Source organism: Microcebus murinus, chromosome 6 (genome assembly GCF_040939455.1).
Source record: "Microcebus murinus isolate Inina chromosome 6, M.murinus_Inina_mat1.0, whole genome shotgun sequence".
In the NCBI taxonomy this organism is placed as follows: domain Eukaryota; kingdom Metazoa; phylum Chordata; class Mammalia; order Primates; family Cheirogaleidae; genus Microcebus; species Microcebus murinus.
In genome coordinates, this window is record NC_134109.1 from 89,714,290 (window position 1) to 89,730,699 (window position 16,410).

The 16,410-nt window shown below is 37.2% G+C and overlaps 1 protein-coding gene across 4 annotated transcripts in view; it reads right to left on the bottom strand.

The window, feature by feature from the left end:
• Positions 1–409: 409 nt before the first annotated feature.
• Positions 410–16,410, bottom strand: part of MYO5A (myosin VA) — a 195,125-nt gene continuing 179,124 nt past the window's right edge. For all 4 annotated transcript variants that reach the window (XM_012763447.2, XM_012763453.2, XM_076004378.1 and 1 more), the window contains 8 exons: positions 16,187–16,333; positions 14,026–14,180; positions 10,181–10,270; positions 8,578–8,728; positions 5,433–5,715; positions 3,599–3,773; positions 1,431–1,511; positions 410–1,169 (listed from right to left, as the gene is read on the bottom strand). In XM_012763447.2, the coding sequence (XP_012618901.1) occupies positions 1,017–1,169; positions 1,431–1,511; positions 3,599–3,773; positions 5,433–5,715; positions 8,578–8,728; positions 10,181–10,270; positions 14,026–14,180; positions 16,187–16,333 (1,235 nt within the window). In that variant the 3' untranslated portion in view covers positions 410–1,016. The remainder of the gene's footprint in view (positions 1,170–1,430; positions 1,512–3,598; positions 3,774–5,432; positions 5,716–8,577; positions 8,729–10,180; positions 10,271–14,025; positions 14,181–16,186; positions 16,334–16,410) is intronic.

Here is a 16,410-nt window from a genome sequence, read left to right on the forward strand (position 1 = left end):
TATGCACTGCAGGAATCAGATGTAGTAACTAAAAATAAGTCATTTCACATAATACTGTACCCTGATGCAATATCCACCTATGGGAAATTAATAGCACATCAATGTAACATATCCTGAATAAATATTGACATCAACAGTAGCCACTTGGTCTAATCCTACCCCTAAGTGTCAAGCATTTTGTCATATTACTACATGACTCTCCAGTGTCTTCTACTTGTGCAGGTGAATCCATAGATATTTGCATATAATCCAGTTAAAACTGTGATTTGATTGAATTGTAAACAGTTGATAAAAGAGCTTATTGTTGTAGTGCCTAATAAGAATATCGCTGACATTTTAAGAAGATAATATATATGTAGCAGCAATTTAAAATGCTCAGTAAACTACAGTAAATGGACATCTATGCTATGTAGCAAACCAACATTAATTTAATATCTCTATATCATAGTGACACAAATAAGGAAGTTACTTGACCAATTACTTTATATATTGCCAGTTTATTTCTTGATCCAGTTTGACAATATCAACACAATTGATTCCTAAACTGATATGATATGTACTCAAGGGTGACTTTTCTTTCAATTTTTCTATTTAGCACAGAGGAGGTTCTTTCTTGGTGCCTTCCTAACAACAGCTCATATATGGAATTTATGTTTTCTATATCACTTAAATGCAGTGTTAAGGATTTTAAAAAAATGCTGGCAGCTAAAGACATATTTTCCTCCTCCTCTCCTTCTTTTCTCCCTCCCTTCCTTCCATCATTCACCTGCATGTACACTCAGGGTACCTAACTGGTCAAGGATGAGCGTTGCTGTAAAGATAACACAACACAAAAGAGCCTATATTTGTTTCCAAGGTGATGAAAGCATTCAAGGGAGATTTCCAGTTACTAACCTCTTGTTCTGTAGATAATCAGTACTTTCTCTTTAAAAATGTATTTTCAGTAGCTCACTGGAAATAATATGTTCTTATTTCAGGCAAGAAACGTATTGTCAATGTTTGCCTGGACAACACTTTCAGACCCGTGAAATGAATCCCAGGCCCAAGCTGGCTGGAATCTGGATGGTTTCTAGTGCGAGGGAGGATGGGTTAAAAGGAAAGGTGACAGGAAAGATGTGTTTAGCATCCATGAGCAGCTGAGGAGAGTCTTTCCTGTCTCGTAAACGCATCTGAGAAGATTAAGAAAAAAGAAAATAAACAGAGCATCAGTTTTTGAATCTAAAGACATTTTCCTGCCAAAATTTCTACCAAAAAATTCTCAGCTAATGAAGAATGTTTATCTTTGTTTTAAAATCACTTCGTTTTCCCAATAGTTATCAAAATAGTAAAATAAGATAAAATAATATAAAAACACATTATCCTTCAATCAATTGTAAATTTTCTGTTCAAAAGACTATTGTTGAATCAAAGAAAAAGACAGGAGCTCTTACCTGTATAGTACGAATAAATGATACAGAAACTCTTTCTTCAAACTCATTAACTGGAGTATACAAATTCAACACTTTGACAATCTGTGAGAAATGAAATAAAAGGTTTTGGCATATCATCAACTACACACTAGGTACCTATAACCTGGAAAATTAAAAGGATCTGTGCATATAATTTTCAATTCTACTCAGGGGTGGGTTGGGACAAGAAGGAAGAAAGAGCTGATCTGAAGGGCACAATTACCTTTGTTATCTGAATTTTACAAGAAATTAATGTAATGTTTGTATAATATTTTAAGAGACCATACAAATTTGGAAAAACATTCAAACAGTGCAAAATAATAAAACATGAAAAATAAGTGGTGTGCCCTACTCCCATCCTCCCAGTTTTGCAAAGTGGGAATTGTTAACTATGTCCTGAGTATCCATCTGGCTACTTTCTATACATATTCTAGCTTATGTTATTCTTATACAAATGGGGTTCATTCTATTAATACTATTCTACAAGTTGCTCTCTTAATATACAAATACATATCTAGCCACATTAAAAAAATAGAATTATATATTTTTGAATGGTTTTTTTAAAAAATATTTTTATGAAAGATAAATTACTATAAATTAATAACATGAATAACACTAAAAACCTTTATAGAAATTCTTTAAACAAAAGTCAAATTAATTTCTTTTGTAAAACCGTCATGTCTCTTTTCTAATGAAAACAAATCACTGTCTATAGAAGGTAGAAAAATATTTCCATTTTCAAGGTATTGTCTAAAGCTGTGCAGTCCAATACAATAGTAGTCTAATACAATTGTAGTCACTATCTACATGTGACTATTTAAATTTAAATTAATTAAAATAAAAGTAAAAATTGAATGCATGACAGTGTTGGTCTACAGGCAAAGAACAAATTAAACACCAGAGAGATGTGAATTAGAAAGTGGGCATGTTTATCAGGTCTGTGAGTGACAAGTGAATCAGTGGATTCACTTCAGAGGCAAGTATTAGAACATTGAAAAGTAGGACCACTTTGTTAAATAAAATTTGCTAAATAAATAAACTATAGGTCTACCTCACTCTATGAAATTAGTGCTTACAGTGTATTAAAGTGTTGAAGTATATTCTTTAAAAGTTGGATGACAGCAAACTCTTCTATAAAGTCAGGCTTCCCCCATGTATCCTTACTCTCCACATGTGGCAAAAATGGGGAGGGGCAGGAATCTCAAGATTGTTATTCAGTAGTGTGGCTCTGCTTTATTCTTAGCAAGAATTTATGTAAATACAAGTTCAGCATTAAGAAGCTGCAAATTTTGTTTCCAGTTATCTACTTATTGAATTTTAATTGTATTGGACAGAATTGAAGATGTCTATGTTATGAAATATGTGATGAACAGTAAGAAAGTCCAAGAGTCAGCACAGAAAATACCTGGGCAGAAGAAAAGCGGGCATGCTTGAGACTGTGGCTTGCCTCATGCTGTTGCCATTGTTCTCAAATGCCCTTCCCACCCTCTCACTTCCTTAAATTCAATGCCCAGCTTAATGGGACCATCCCTGAACACAGTCAGCTATCACCCCCCAGTATTTCCTTTAGACTTCTTACTGTAGAATCTATTACAGCCTCTATGGTAGAGTCAGCTGGGTACATCTCTGCCTTCCCTATTAAACTGTAAGCTCCTTGAAGGCTGGGGGAGATACTTTATTGCAGTCATTTTATTGAAGTATCTCCCCCAGTGCCTTGAGATGGGAGCTCAATTAGTCATTTGTTGAATTGAAGGAACAAGAATTATCTGTCTTAAACAAAAGAAGTCTAAAAAAATCACTCAATTATCAAATAATATAGAAAATTATTTTGTGGAACCTAAGCTCCATAGAATGTATATCCCATGAAAGCAGGGACTTTGTTTTGTTTATGGTTGTATTCCAGTGCCTGCAACATTATGTGGAACACTGTAGGCATTCAATAAATATTTGCTGAATATTAAATATAGACTCACACTAAAAAGTATTAATTTCTGGTAACATCTCCTTTAAGATCTGTACAGACATATATGTTCTCTGACATAGATGAAGTCAGCTCAGAGACACAGCAATAACTACAAGACTTCTTTGCTCCCCCAAAGATCACCTTTGATGAATGTTAAATTACTTCACAGTAGGGAAAGTTGCTTTACCTGGGCAGTAGTTAAAGCATTGCACATGCAACAAATAGCTTCTGCATCATCATCTGTCTTCTTTTTCACTTGCAAAAGCTGAGCAGCCTGAATGAGAGGTTCCAGGGTTTCTTTAGCTCCACTGTTCATCAGATTCTTGTCACGTAGCCATTCTTCCAGTTGACTGACATTATACCTATGCCAAAAAAGAGAGAGAGTGAGAGAGAGGAAGAATGAGAGACAGTATGCAAATTTGCTGAATGTTGTCATAAATGTTTTAATTGTGTGTGGCCTTGTCAGGATTTTCTGTTAAAATGACAGGTAGTATTTTTGTTCAATTTTCTTAAATCTCATCAACTGTGCTTAAAATTTTATCATTATAAATAGTCATGAGGTTCATTATCATAATTATATAAGATTAAATGACATATTTAAAGAGACCTATTTAAATGACATATTTAAAGAGAATATAATTCTCTTTAATGGAAGATAGAAATGGGGGCATAATAGCAAAAGTTGTAAGACTTGCTAATTAATAAAATAGAATATATAATATGGCTCTGTCCTTATTGGTGAGCTGACCAGAAAACACTTTCTAGCCTCTCTTACAATGTCAGAGATGGGTCCCTTTCGTGTGGTGAGACCTGATAATCCTCAAAGCACTCTCTTCTCCCTTAAAGCTAATTCCGAATGACGTAACTGAATAACCAGATCCCATTCGTGTGCCTTGTGCTGAAGTCTCTTTAGGGAACTGACTGGGAGATGGAGGTAGTGGCCTGAGGGAGCTGAGGGATGGAAGGAGAGAGGGGCAAGAGAGGGCCCTTGGAAGAGACAAAGACTTCAAATAGGGAGAAAGACAAAGAAACTAACAAAGATGCTTTCAAAGGTTTTTTTTTTTTTTTTTCCCACCCTCCGCAACCCCGCTTTCAAAGGTTTCACAAGGTGGCCAACCAAGTGACAGTGGTTCTCAAACTAAGACTGAAATAAATGGACCCCAATCAGAACTTAGTAATCAGGCAAACAGAAGCCATTTTGATATTACAATGGCTGTCTTCACATTTATAAGGAAAGCTTATGGATAATAAATTCTACTACCTGAGTGGACAGCATTATCTTCTTAAAGTTAATTATGATTAGATGTGGGTCAGAATGCAAAATCTGAAAAGGACACTAAGGTTTCCTGAGATTGAGTAAAGACTTTTGTAGTAGAAATCCTTTCCCCTCCTCCTGGTGAATATTCCAGTTGTTATAAAATAAATATTTGCCAAAAAAGATCAATTCTATTACAATATTGGAGGCATAGTGAGGAGTAGTTGGGCATCAAATTAAGTACAGATTTTCTTAAAATACAGAGGGGATATATTTCAAATGTTAGTAAAAGATATATAAGACCTGTTCTTGTTGCCATAAGTACAAAGAGGTACTTTGCCAAAATATATTTCTAAGAGCACTCAAACGTTAGAAATCTTCATTATAATTTAATATTTTCTTATTGTGTAATTAAAACACACACAAAAAGAGAGAAAGCAGCTATTTCATCTTTGTGTATTTTTGCACCATCTCTTCACTCCCTCAAACAGGTTAGCTTCACAATGGAGCAGGGTTGCCTATCAAGCAAATCAAGCAATGTGGAGAACCTGCTGGTAAGGCACAGACAGGCACAATAATGAAGGAGATCTGGAGAAATCCAGCCAGGCAGGAGAAAGTGGCTGCGTGCCAGTTCCTCCCTTGCCGCTTGGCCTCATGGCACCAGACATCAGGTGCATTGACTGCAAACAAGTCATCAGCTCTCCACAACCTGGCAGGCCAGCTGGGCAGCAAAAAGAAGCTGTCACAGGTGCTGGCATTTGCTCACCTGATCTGCATGCCTTTACTCCAGGAGCACATGTCCTTCCGCAGGAGGAGGTTGTTCAGGGTGATAGCCCCCACGATGTAGAACATCTGCTTGACCACCTGCTTGATCAGTTCTGGGTCCATTCCATGCTGACACATGACTGAGTGGAAGGAATTGAGCTGCCGAAGAATGGAATCCAGTGTGTAGGTGCCTTCGTCAGCAATACTGGAGGTGCGCTTTCTTAGCCCGGTGGGCTTCACTCCAGACACGCCCTGAATTGTTTCATGCTCCAGCATGCCTGAGACTGCAGGAATATTTCAATTGTTAGAGAAGAAGATTTGGAAGAAAATCTGTTTCATGTGCACACATACACACACATACATTCAACTGAGGAAAATGATTTGAGTATCAAAATGGAAGGAAAAGGAACTTTACCAAAAAAGGGGTTCTGGATTTTAAACTTTAATGAAGGAATAATTCTTAAATTCAAAAACTTTCCATGAAATTAAGTAATCTTAATGGCATGTTTTCTAAAATAAGAAGCAGTATCCTTGTGTATCCTTGTGATAGCACAAGTACATGGTGTCTTGGGTGGGTTTTTGAGAGAGGCAGGTAGTGGTTAGGGTTAAGTTAAGCTTTCTCCATGATATGTCAGCCCCAGAGGCAAAATAGTAAGAAAGATAGGATGCTGAATAGTCAGTCTGGAGGAAGACTTGCGAGAGGGTATTAGTGTGGGTCTGGAGAGCTCGGCCCTTCCTTAGACTGGGCTTTCCACAATAGCAGTGAGACACTGCCTAACCTCAGTCTCCAGGACTTGGTCTTTTCATCTGTGGCACTGCTGCTCCCCCTACTGTGCTCTCTTAGCATTTGGCTTATGCTTCCTCTAGAATGTTTTTGAGATGTCCACTCCCTGACTGGGAGCCCCTTGAGAGCAAAGGCCATGTCCTTGTGCTAAACACAACTTCCTCAGAACCCGATACTGAAAATCGTTGTTGTTGTTGCTGTTAAGTGAGAGGGAGATGCAGTCCCCATCAATTACCAAAGTTGTACCTCACAGATTTAGAAAAAATAATTCTATGCTTTGTTTGGAAGCAGAAGAGAGCCTGAATAGCCAAAAAAAATCTTAAGCAAAAAGAACAATTCTGGAGGCATCCCATTAACAGACTTCAAACTATACTGAAAGGCTATATAATAACAAAAACAGCATGGTATTGGTACAAAAATAGAGACATAGACCAATGGAACAGAACAGGGAACCCAGATATAAAACCATCTACCTACAACCAACTAATATTTGACAAAGCAGACAACAATGTACACTGGGGAAAAGGAGCCATATTCAATACATGGTGCTGGGAAAATTGGATAGCCATGTGTAGAAGAATGAAACAAGACCCCTACCTCTCATCACTCACAAAAACTAATTCAAGATGGACAAAAGACTTATATCTAGGGCATGAAACCATAAGAATTCTAGAGGAAAATGTAGGAAAAACTCTTCTAGATAATTGGCCTAGGCAAAGAATTTATGACTCAGACCCCAATGGCAATCATGGCAACAACAAAAATTAATAAATGGGATTTGATCAAACTAAAAAGCTTCTGCACAGCTAAGGAAACAACAGAACAAATAGGCAACCTACAGAATGGGAGAAAATATTTGCGAGCTACACATCTGATAAAGGGCTAATAACCAGAATTTACAAAGAACTCAAACAAATCAGCAAGCAAAAAACAAACAACCCTATTAAAAACTGGGCAAAAGACATGAACAGAAGCTTCACAAAAGAAGAAAGACAAATTGGCCAATAAACATATGAAAAAATGCTCAAGTTGCTAATAATCAGGGAAATGCAAATTAAAACCACCATGAGATATCATCTTACCCATTAGAATGTTTTTTATTAAAATATCCAAAAACAATAGATGCTGGCATGAATGAAAAGAAAAAGGAATGCAACATTGGTGGGACTGCAAATTAGTGCAACTTCTACGGAAAACAGTATGGAGATTCCTCAAAGAACGAAAAGTAGACCTACCATTTGATCTGAATATCCCACTATTGGGTATTTACCCAAAGGAAAAGTGACCATCAATTCATGAATGGATTAATAAAATGTGGTATATGTATGCCATGGAGTACTACTCAGCCATAAAAAGATGAATTAATACCTTTTGCAACAATCTGGATAGAAGTGGAAACCATTCTCCTAAGTGCAGTATCTCAAGAATGGATAATCAAACACCACATGTACTCACTATTAAACTGGAACTAACTGATGAGCACACAAGTGCACAGAAGGAAGTAAAACTCAACAGAAATCAAATGGCAGGGGGAAGGGGAAAAAAACCAACCTAATGGGTACATGAACACTATTTGGGTGATGTGCACACCTATAGCCGCGACTCAAACATTACAAAAATAAAATGATCCATGTAACCTAAAACATTTGTACCCCCTTAATATTTTGAAACTAAAAAAATAACAGCTGGGTATACAGAATGAGTGCACACATATAGAAAGATACATGAAATCATACATTTAGCTGAATACGTGTAAATAGAAACACACCACACCCCTCAGCTGCTTAGCCAATGAGACACTACTACTTTAAATCAAATTACCTTTAACAATTCCATAGGGGCCATGAGATGTACAACTCATATGGAATGTCTGAAACAAACCTGTGAGACCGGTCTTTGTTGCTACACTACCTTCCAGGCTACCTCGCCACAGCCTATTAGACAAAGTGCAAACCCTCCCAAGCCTCCTTGGTTTTAGCTGGGCCCCTAGGAAGCCCTATATAGGAGTGTCCTAGTACAAAGTTTAAAGTGTTTTTGAAAATTAGACAAGCTATGAGGTCTTCTGCTAGGTATAAAGCATAACCCAATCTTAAGACAGAGGGCATTAAACCCTGGGGAAAGAGCCAGATACTGCTGTTTCAATCATGTCAAAGCAGGGATTTTGATGCATCCTTTAGCTATGGCTGGGTTTCTGGAATTCCTTAGCTAATTTTAGGCCTGTATCTTACTACTTTATGGATACACCCATATGAATTCATGTATTTATATAAATGCATATGAATACATGCTCTAAAACATGTGTCACTGGTGGTCATTACTGACGGGCACATGATCTGCAGGCATGTGGTAAGACTGGCCTTACCAATCATTGGCTGAAGGATGTTCTCTAACACTCGGACAAGCTGTTGGTAGATCTGAATGGCCAAGTCACTCAGCACCTGCCGATACTCAGCCAAGTCAAAATTGGTGAGGCAGTGTTCATTCTGGCGAGACGTATTGTGCTTCATAAAGCCCTGGAGTCATAAGGCAAAGTTAATGATATACATGGAGTAAAGTGTTTCCTTTGTCTGTTTAACTGTCTCCTGTTTGATCAGCATCTTCATGCTCTCTGTTCCTCTCTCCACAGAGTTTCATCCATCCCACGTAAAAATGCCAGGATAATCATTCTCCAGTACTGCTCTGTGTGTGTTTGCTTGCATCATACCCCCCTCCCCCCACCTTCCACTTCTTACTAGCTTTTGAATAATAGCTAAACTTGGCAATCTAGCATTTAAGTCTTTCCACTAGCAATGTCAATGAAACAAGTTGGGAGAACTTAAATAAAAAAATGAATGAGTGTTTTACTTGTGAAACAGCAGGTTTACACTAAATTATCTAAGGTATTAATCTCTCAAATTCAACTCATTAAATGTAGTCTTATGCATAAATACTACACTCAAAGGGCATACAAAATCTTCTTGAAATAGACCAATTTTTATAGAGACGGCCTCCCTGCAACCTAATTAATGACATGGTCTAAGAGAGGGGACTGACAGGACATGGTTAATGGCCCCTCTGGGGGATTCTGGTCCGATAGTCCCACCTTCTCAGGGACCATGTCCTACTCATCTTTGTATTTTCCATCATTTGCCAGGACAGTCCTCTGCATCTGGGTGCTCAGAAAGTGCTACTGATCAGCTTCTCTGCTGCCCTCCTGGCAAAGGCTGGGGAGGCAGTGGGTTAGAGCCACAGGCCCTCAGAAGTGGGCAGACCTAGAATCCCAGCTGTGCTCCTCATGGCTGAGAGGACTTGGGCAAATCAATGAGCCTCACTGAGCATCAGTTTCCTCATCTGTATAACTGGGTTATAATTTCTACTTCATAGGGATGTTGTAAGAATTAAATAACATAAATAACATCATTTATAGTATGTGCTGTCTGATACATACTCAGCAGCTCTTAATAAATAGTAATTATTAATATTTTACATAGTTTTGAAATATGTTAAAGTTTATCAAACAACTAATGAACACATCCTTACAAACAAAAGCAATACAGATTTTTGGACAAATTGAAAGAGACGTGATCTCTGATCCTATTTTATCCTTGATCACCTTTAATGTACTGTGGCAGGTCCAAATTGATTAATTTCTTTAAATAGTTCAATATTCTGATACTGGTTCTTGAAAAGCTCACTTCCAACATATTGCTAAGATGTTTCATTTCCGGTAACTATTCATTAATTGATGCTTGCTTTATTTTTCTATGCTTTCTCATAATATAGACTCTCAGAGGCAGGAAACTATGTCATTCTCCAATTTACTGTTTCATAGATAATGAACATCAAACAAGCAATGAAGTTCCAAGCCACCTCTGAATTTGGGTTTCTAAATTAACAAAGAGTTAAACATTTTGTGCTTTTAAAATTTTCCTTAAAAAGGTCAGAGAAAGTATAGCATGCTGGTTCCGTAATCAAGGTTTTCTCACCTCTTCTCCACTGTACTGCTTCAAACAGTGTAAAAATCGGCATGTGTTAGAGAGCCAGAAGGAGACAGTTTCAAAATCATCACCTCTTTTCTGAAAGAGAGAATAAGTCTAAATTTACCTTTTTCATAGGGAAAAAACAACCTGGAAAAAACTGAACAGATACCAAAAGACCTATTTCTTTCAGTTACCATTATAAACAATTATAAAAATAAATCACAATGCAGTTGTAAAGTCTTACATTATTGCTAGCAGAATTTCAGCCACTGGGTTCATTGGTTGGTTGTTACTTTGCTTGGTATCCATTTTCTTACATTTGAAAATGAAGCTGATGTTAACTTAGCTGTCCCCCCTTTAAACAGAAAAAAATTCAACAAGCCACAGCTGACCCAAACTCACTTCCCTTGGGGTTAATGAAGGGAATCAAAAAGAATTAAAAGCACAAAAGGGAATGACTAGTATTGTAATAAGGAATATGAAAAAGAGTTTGAAGCACTTAAACCCAGATTAGATTAAAAATCTTGTCAAAGGTAAGATACGATTTCTGAGCAGCGACTCAGAGATGGGATGGAGGAAGTCCTGCACGAAGCAGTACAGTCAGGGACAATCTGGCTGGCTCTTTTCCAGGACTGGGCCACAGTGGCAGGAGAAGAGAGAGACTCATTGTGCCTGAAAAGACATTGGGGCTCAGAATGTTCTCCAGGGCCTGAATGGTAGATATACTTGGAAAGATAGGAATTTATAAACCAAACCATTTGGATGAACTAATCCCAGTTTGGATATGGGAAGTCACAGAAATATCAATGTTTGCCTATACCTTATCTTAGAAAACCTTGCTTAGGAAAAACTAAAATAGTTTACCTGGGACAGGTGCCTAGCATTAAATGACCTTAGAAGCTCATTTTTTTTTGCATGGTATCATATATTCCAATAACTCTATTACTGTATCACAACAAAACCTGGTTTCTTAGAAGCTGTATGAGAACAACTGCCTTTGGTTCCTTGGTAGTGACTTTATGTAGTAAATGTTCTAGCAGGATAAATCATGAGGAAAGATTTCCCATAAGATCTTTTTTTTTTACATAAATAAAATTTAACTCTTTAAGCAAGTACAAAACAAACCAAAGCCCTTAAATTTTAGAAAATATTTTCCTAAAAAGACTTCAGTAAAAAAATCCTGACTGGGCAGTGGCTCAATCCTGTAAACCTAAGCACTCTGGGAGGCCAAGGCAGGAGGATCACTTGAGGTCAGGAGTTCAAGACTAGGCTGAACAAGAGCGAGACACCGTCTCTATAAAAAATAGAAAAATGAGCGGGTGTGGTGGTACACACCTGTAGTCTCAGATACTCAGGAGCCTGAGACAGCAGGATTGCTTGAGACAAGGAGTTTGAGGTTGCAGTGAGCTGTGATGAGGCCACTGTACTCTAGCTGAGACAGAATAACTGAGTTCAGGTCCTGACTTTACTACTAGAGAAATATCTAAAAGATTTAGCTATAAAGTCTTCCAGATTTAGGAGGATTGCCAGAAAGTAAATAAAATTTAATGATACTCTCAAACACAGAAAATCATCCTATGGCTTAAGTGCAGATTTGACTAAAAATAACTTTACCCCTTCCAGAAATCTGGATTACAATTGTTCCTAGTGGAGGCTCTGGGCTGAGCTGACAAATACGGATTGGGAGACAATGCTAGCTACAGGCCAGCTTGTGGTAGCAGGTCATAAAAGCACTTACCTAGACTGCCTTTGCTGATGTTTAGACAAGTCAAACTGCAGAGATCTTTGGAATAGCCAGACACTTGTAATTATATCTATACTAAAGAGTTACCAGATAGGTTGATTAAAATCTAAGGAGAAGACTTTATTCCACATTTGTTCTCATTAGTGGGCCTGGACTTTGCTAAGCCACTTTTAAACAAATTAACTCTATAAAAACAATTGCTTTCAGTGTAAACACTAAGGGTGCCCTCTGTCTTCATAAAAATGAGATACTCTATATTACTTCAAAATAAAAGAATATTTACTTCTTTGGAAATTAAAAGAATTTAAAACTGAACACCAACTCTTTAGTCAGGAAGTTACTAGATTGAATTTGCCAAAATAGTATTTTTACAATGAACAAACTGTACTTGGTCAAAATTAAACAATAAATCAAAGTTAGTTGTTTATCTCATAGAGAAAACAATTAAGTTGAACTTAAACCTATTTTCAGTTTTTGATTTTTTTAAGATAAAAATGAGGTATGAGCTAAAACTGGATGGATTCTCTATATATCTTTGGCCAGTTATGCTGTTTTAGAGCCCACCACAAAAAACCAGTTGCTAAAATCAAAACAGGTGTGAGACACATGCATATTGATTTTAAATGGTATTAAAAGAATGTTATGTTCCAGTACACGTTCTTTTTAATTTTTAAACAGTTTGGTATAATAGCTAAATGATGAATATCTTCTTGCAATTAAAAAGAGAAGGAGAGAACTTTATGATTTGGTAGTAGTTGACTTAAAAAGTAGCAAAATTCATAATCTAAGAGCGGTATAGTATCAATACACTAAAAATAAAATGAATTATATTTGGAAGATATTCATCAATTTTTAAATGTTAAAATTTCAGAAACTCTATGCCTTAGTAACCACTGTAGAATGTAATTACATAGAATATCTGCACAATAGGGACTGAGTGAGAACCAGCATTTGTCGAAAGTTCCAAGGGCTGGGAGAGGGAGGAATGGGGAGTTAGTATAATGGATAGAGTTTCAGTTGTGGAGGATAAAAAAGTTATGGAGTTGGATGGTGGTGATGGTTGTTTTACAACGATGTAAATATACCTAATGCCACATAACTGTACACTTAAAAATGGTAAATTTTGTTATGTATGTTTTACCACAATTTAAAAAAAAAAGCTTATGAAAGACATCTTAGATTTGAGAGGGTCCACTAGGTATGGTAACTATCCATTTAACTTCATTCTAAAAGTTCCCATTAAGTTCAAAAATCAAAAAGCAAAGTAGCTACAGCACACTATCTTAGCTCCCCACAGAAACACTTGAGTTAAAACAAGTATGATGTTCATTGTTTCTGTAGAGTCAAGAGGAGGATTATGCAAGTGACTCAGTGATGACTGAGTTACGCAGGCCTTTCCACTTGGTTATATAATTCTGCTGTCTTTCCTAAATCTTTCCTCTCTGATTAGCATCTGTGTGTGGTTGCTTCTCACATGGAACCAGGCATTTTAGGTAACTGGGAAAATTTATGGGGTGAGTTGGAGAACAAAGGGAAGAAAAGATGTAAGAAAAATTTTCATGTTTTATCAGACATCTTTTTATATGAATGAATTCAAGTATTATTGAACTTATTTAACATCTATTTTAACTTTGGCATCATGTTCCCTATTTATATTAAATATTTTAAATTTAGTTCCAAGTGAATTTCAAAGCAAATCATTTCTGTCCATGAAGAAACTTAATTTACTATACAATTAAATACACTTATATCAAGTTCATTTTGATTACTGAACAACCTGTTTTGAAAGAAGGCATATAGACATGTTCAAGAAAGAATGTTTGCTCCGGTGGAAGTTTTCACACAAGGCTGGAAAGTGTTCATAACAAGCAACTTCTTAAAAAATAAAATAAGATAAAAATAATAATTAAAAAACCCCAAGCAGGGGGAGGAGGGGAAAGGGACAATTTTTGAAACCTTAAAATTTGTACCCCCATAATATGCCGAAATAAAAAAAAAAAAAAAAAACCAAGCAATTTAGCTAAAGTCGAAGGAAGGAAAAGCACCTCTGTGCAGATTCTGTCATCATCAACATTTATTATGAGAATGTTGTTGAACATGAACTGACCTTCAATACTTTTTTGATGCTGTTAATTGTTGATGTCAGCAATGACCTTACTTTCTGATCATCATTCAGGTAGTCAGCATGTCGAACACACATAAACAGGATATATGCTGGTAATCCTGGAATCAAATTGACTGCTACACCACGTGGCTTCAGTTCTGAAAAAAGGAAAAATAATCTTACATAACATTGAAAGTCTTCATGAGGCATGCTTTATGAGATATAAAAAAGCACAGTTGTCATGTGAGAGTTCAATCATTCAAGGTAAGTCGGTCATATAAACAAAGGTATTTTAATAGCTCATTAAGTAGAGAAATTCTTGAGTGTGCGGACATGTCTATATAATGACAACTCCCAAATTCATATCTACTGCCCTGACTTTTCCCTTGAACTCCAGTCTCTTTTATCAACTGCGTTCTTGACATCTCTGCTCAGGCACATCGAACTGAGCCTCTCCCAAACCAAACTCTTGCTTCCCCACGGAACCTGCTCTTTTGGAAGTATTCCCCATTTCAGTAATCAGCAGCTCCAGTCTTCCAGTTTCTTACGTTATAAACACCATCTTCCTCTTTGACTCCTTTCTTTTTCTCACACCGCATCCAATCCACCAACAAATCCCCTTGACTCTACCTATAAAATACAACCCAAATCCAACGATCTCTTCCTTCCTGTACTAGCTGTGGCCCTGTCGAGGCCAGCGCCATCTCCTGGATTGCTGCAACAGCTCCTGCGCTGGCCTCCCTGAGTTATCCTCTGCTCCCAGTAGTGCATTTTCCACACAACACAAGTCATTCTTTAAGAAAAGGTATGTCAGATTATGTCACTCTTGTTCTGAGAATCCTCCAAGCAGCTTATTTAACTTATTTATAAAATTTGAAATCCTTACCATAGTCCATGGGATCTGACCATTCCCCTTCTCCAGCACCAGCTCACTCTGCTCGTCAAATGGGCCTCCTTGCTGTTGGCGGAATGTGCCAGGCATGCTCCCACCCAGGGCCCGTGCACTTACTGTTTTTCTGCCTCAAATGTTCTTTCCGCAGACACCAGCATGATGTCCAAAGACCACCTTACCAAGCCCTGACAATCTGATATAAACCAGTATACCTGCCTTTACTCTTTTTACTCCATTATATATTATTTTATTTCATTTTCTCTATTTCTCCTCTAGAATGTAAGCTCTATGAGAATGGGCACTTTGTTTTGTTCATTATCAGTACCTACAAAATGCTTGGCACATGGTTGGATTCAGTAAATATTTGTTGAATTGATGAATCTTTAACTCTATGCTTAAAAAACAGTGGCTCCTTAACATTTTTACAATCATGAAGATCATGTTGAAACTGAAGCACCTCTGCACCTATATATAGTACCAAATTAATGCTAGGAACATTAAATCACGTGTAACTGCCAGTCACATTGCTGTCACTCTGGTACCTGGGGGGAGGAATGCTATGCAAAGGCTGAAAGGAGAGGTTTTTAGGTTTTTTAATTCCCAACTTAAAGTGCGTGCACTCTCTAGTCGTTTGCCACCACTCCCTAAAAAGTCTTCTTGCAGAGCCAGAGGGCTCACATCCAATTTGAAAGGACTAATGCTACTCTGAAATGTTTCTTTCACTCCCATCTCATTTGTTCTGTCCTGTCCTTCCTTTGTTGGAATCTTTTCCCTAATTCTTTTGTTTCTTCCCTATTACTGAACTGTTGTCCTCACCATATTTAGTTGTAAACATTTCTAGGGAACTAAGGAAAAACAGAAACTCAGGAACCTAAACAGTCTACAGTAATAGTGTTCAACTGTGGTTATACTTGAGAATCCCTTGAGAGGTTTTTAAAAAAGTACTAGACATTGCCAAGCTCTTCTCCCTAGAGATTTTTATTTAACTGGTCTGGTATGTGTGTGTGTGGGGTATACATCAGTACTTTTCGAAAGTTTCCCAGGTTATTCTAATGTGTAGCCAGGGCTGAGAAGGCTGCTAGACACGTGTCCCTGCAGTTTGACTGATGAGACATGGTATGGTCAGGACACTAGTGCAGCACCAGAACGCACAGTATGTAAGGATGCCTAAAGAAACTTTGATGTTGAATATTTCAACAATTAGTGATTAGTTTTTCCAACCATTGACACATGTACCAGAAAGGCCTTTTATCCCACGCAAAAAATACTTGCCCAGAATCAGGTTCTTGACAAGTTTTTGCTCATCTTCCTTCTTGTATTCCAGCATTCCTTGGAAATCCTTTTCTTTCCTGGGAATGTTGACTGGACGGATAGGTTCGTCAATGATCTGTCCTGGAGATATGTTCTCCATCTGGCCCACTTCATGAGAAGCAAAAAAGGAGAATAAAATGTTTTCCAGATAGAAAAGATGAGAGGGTTCCATGTTCATATAATTT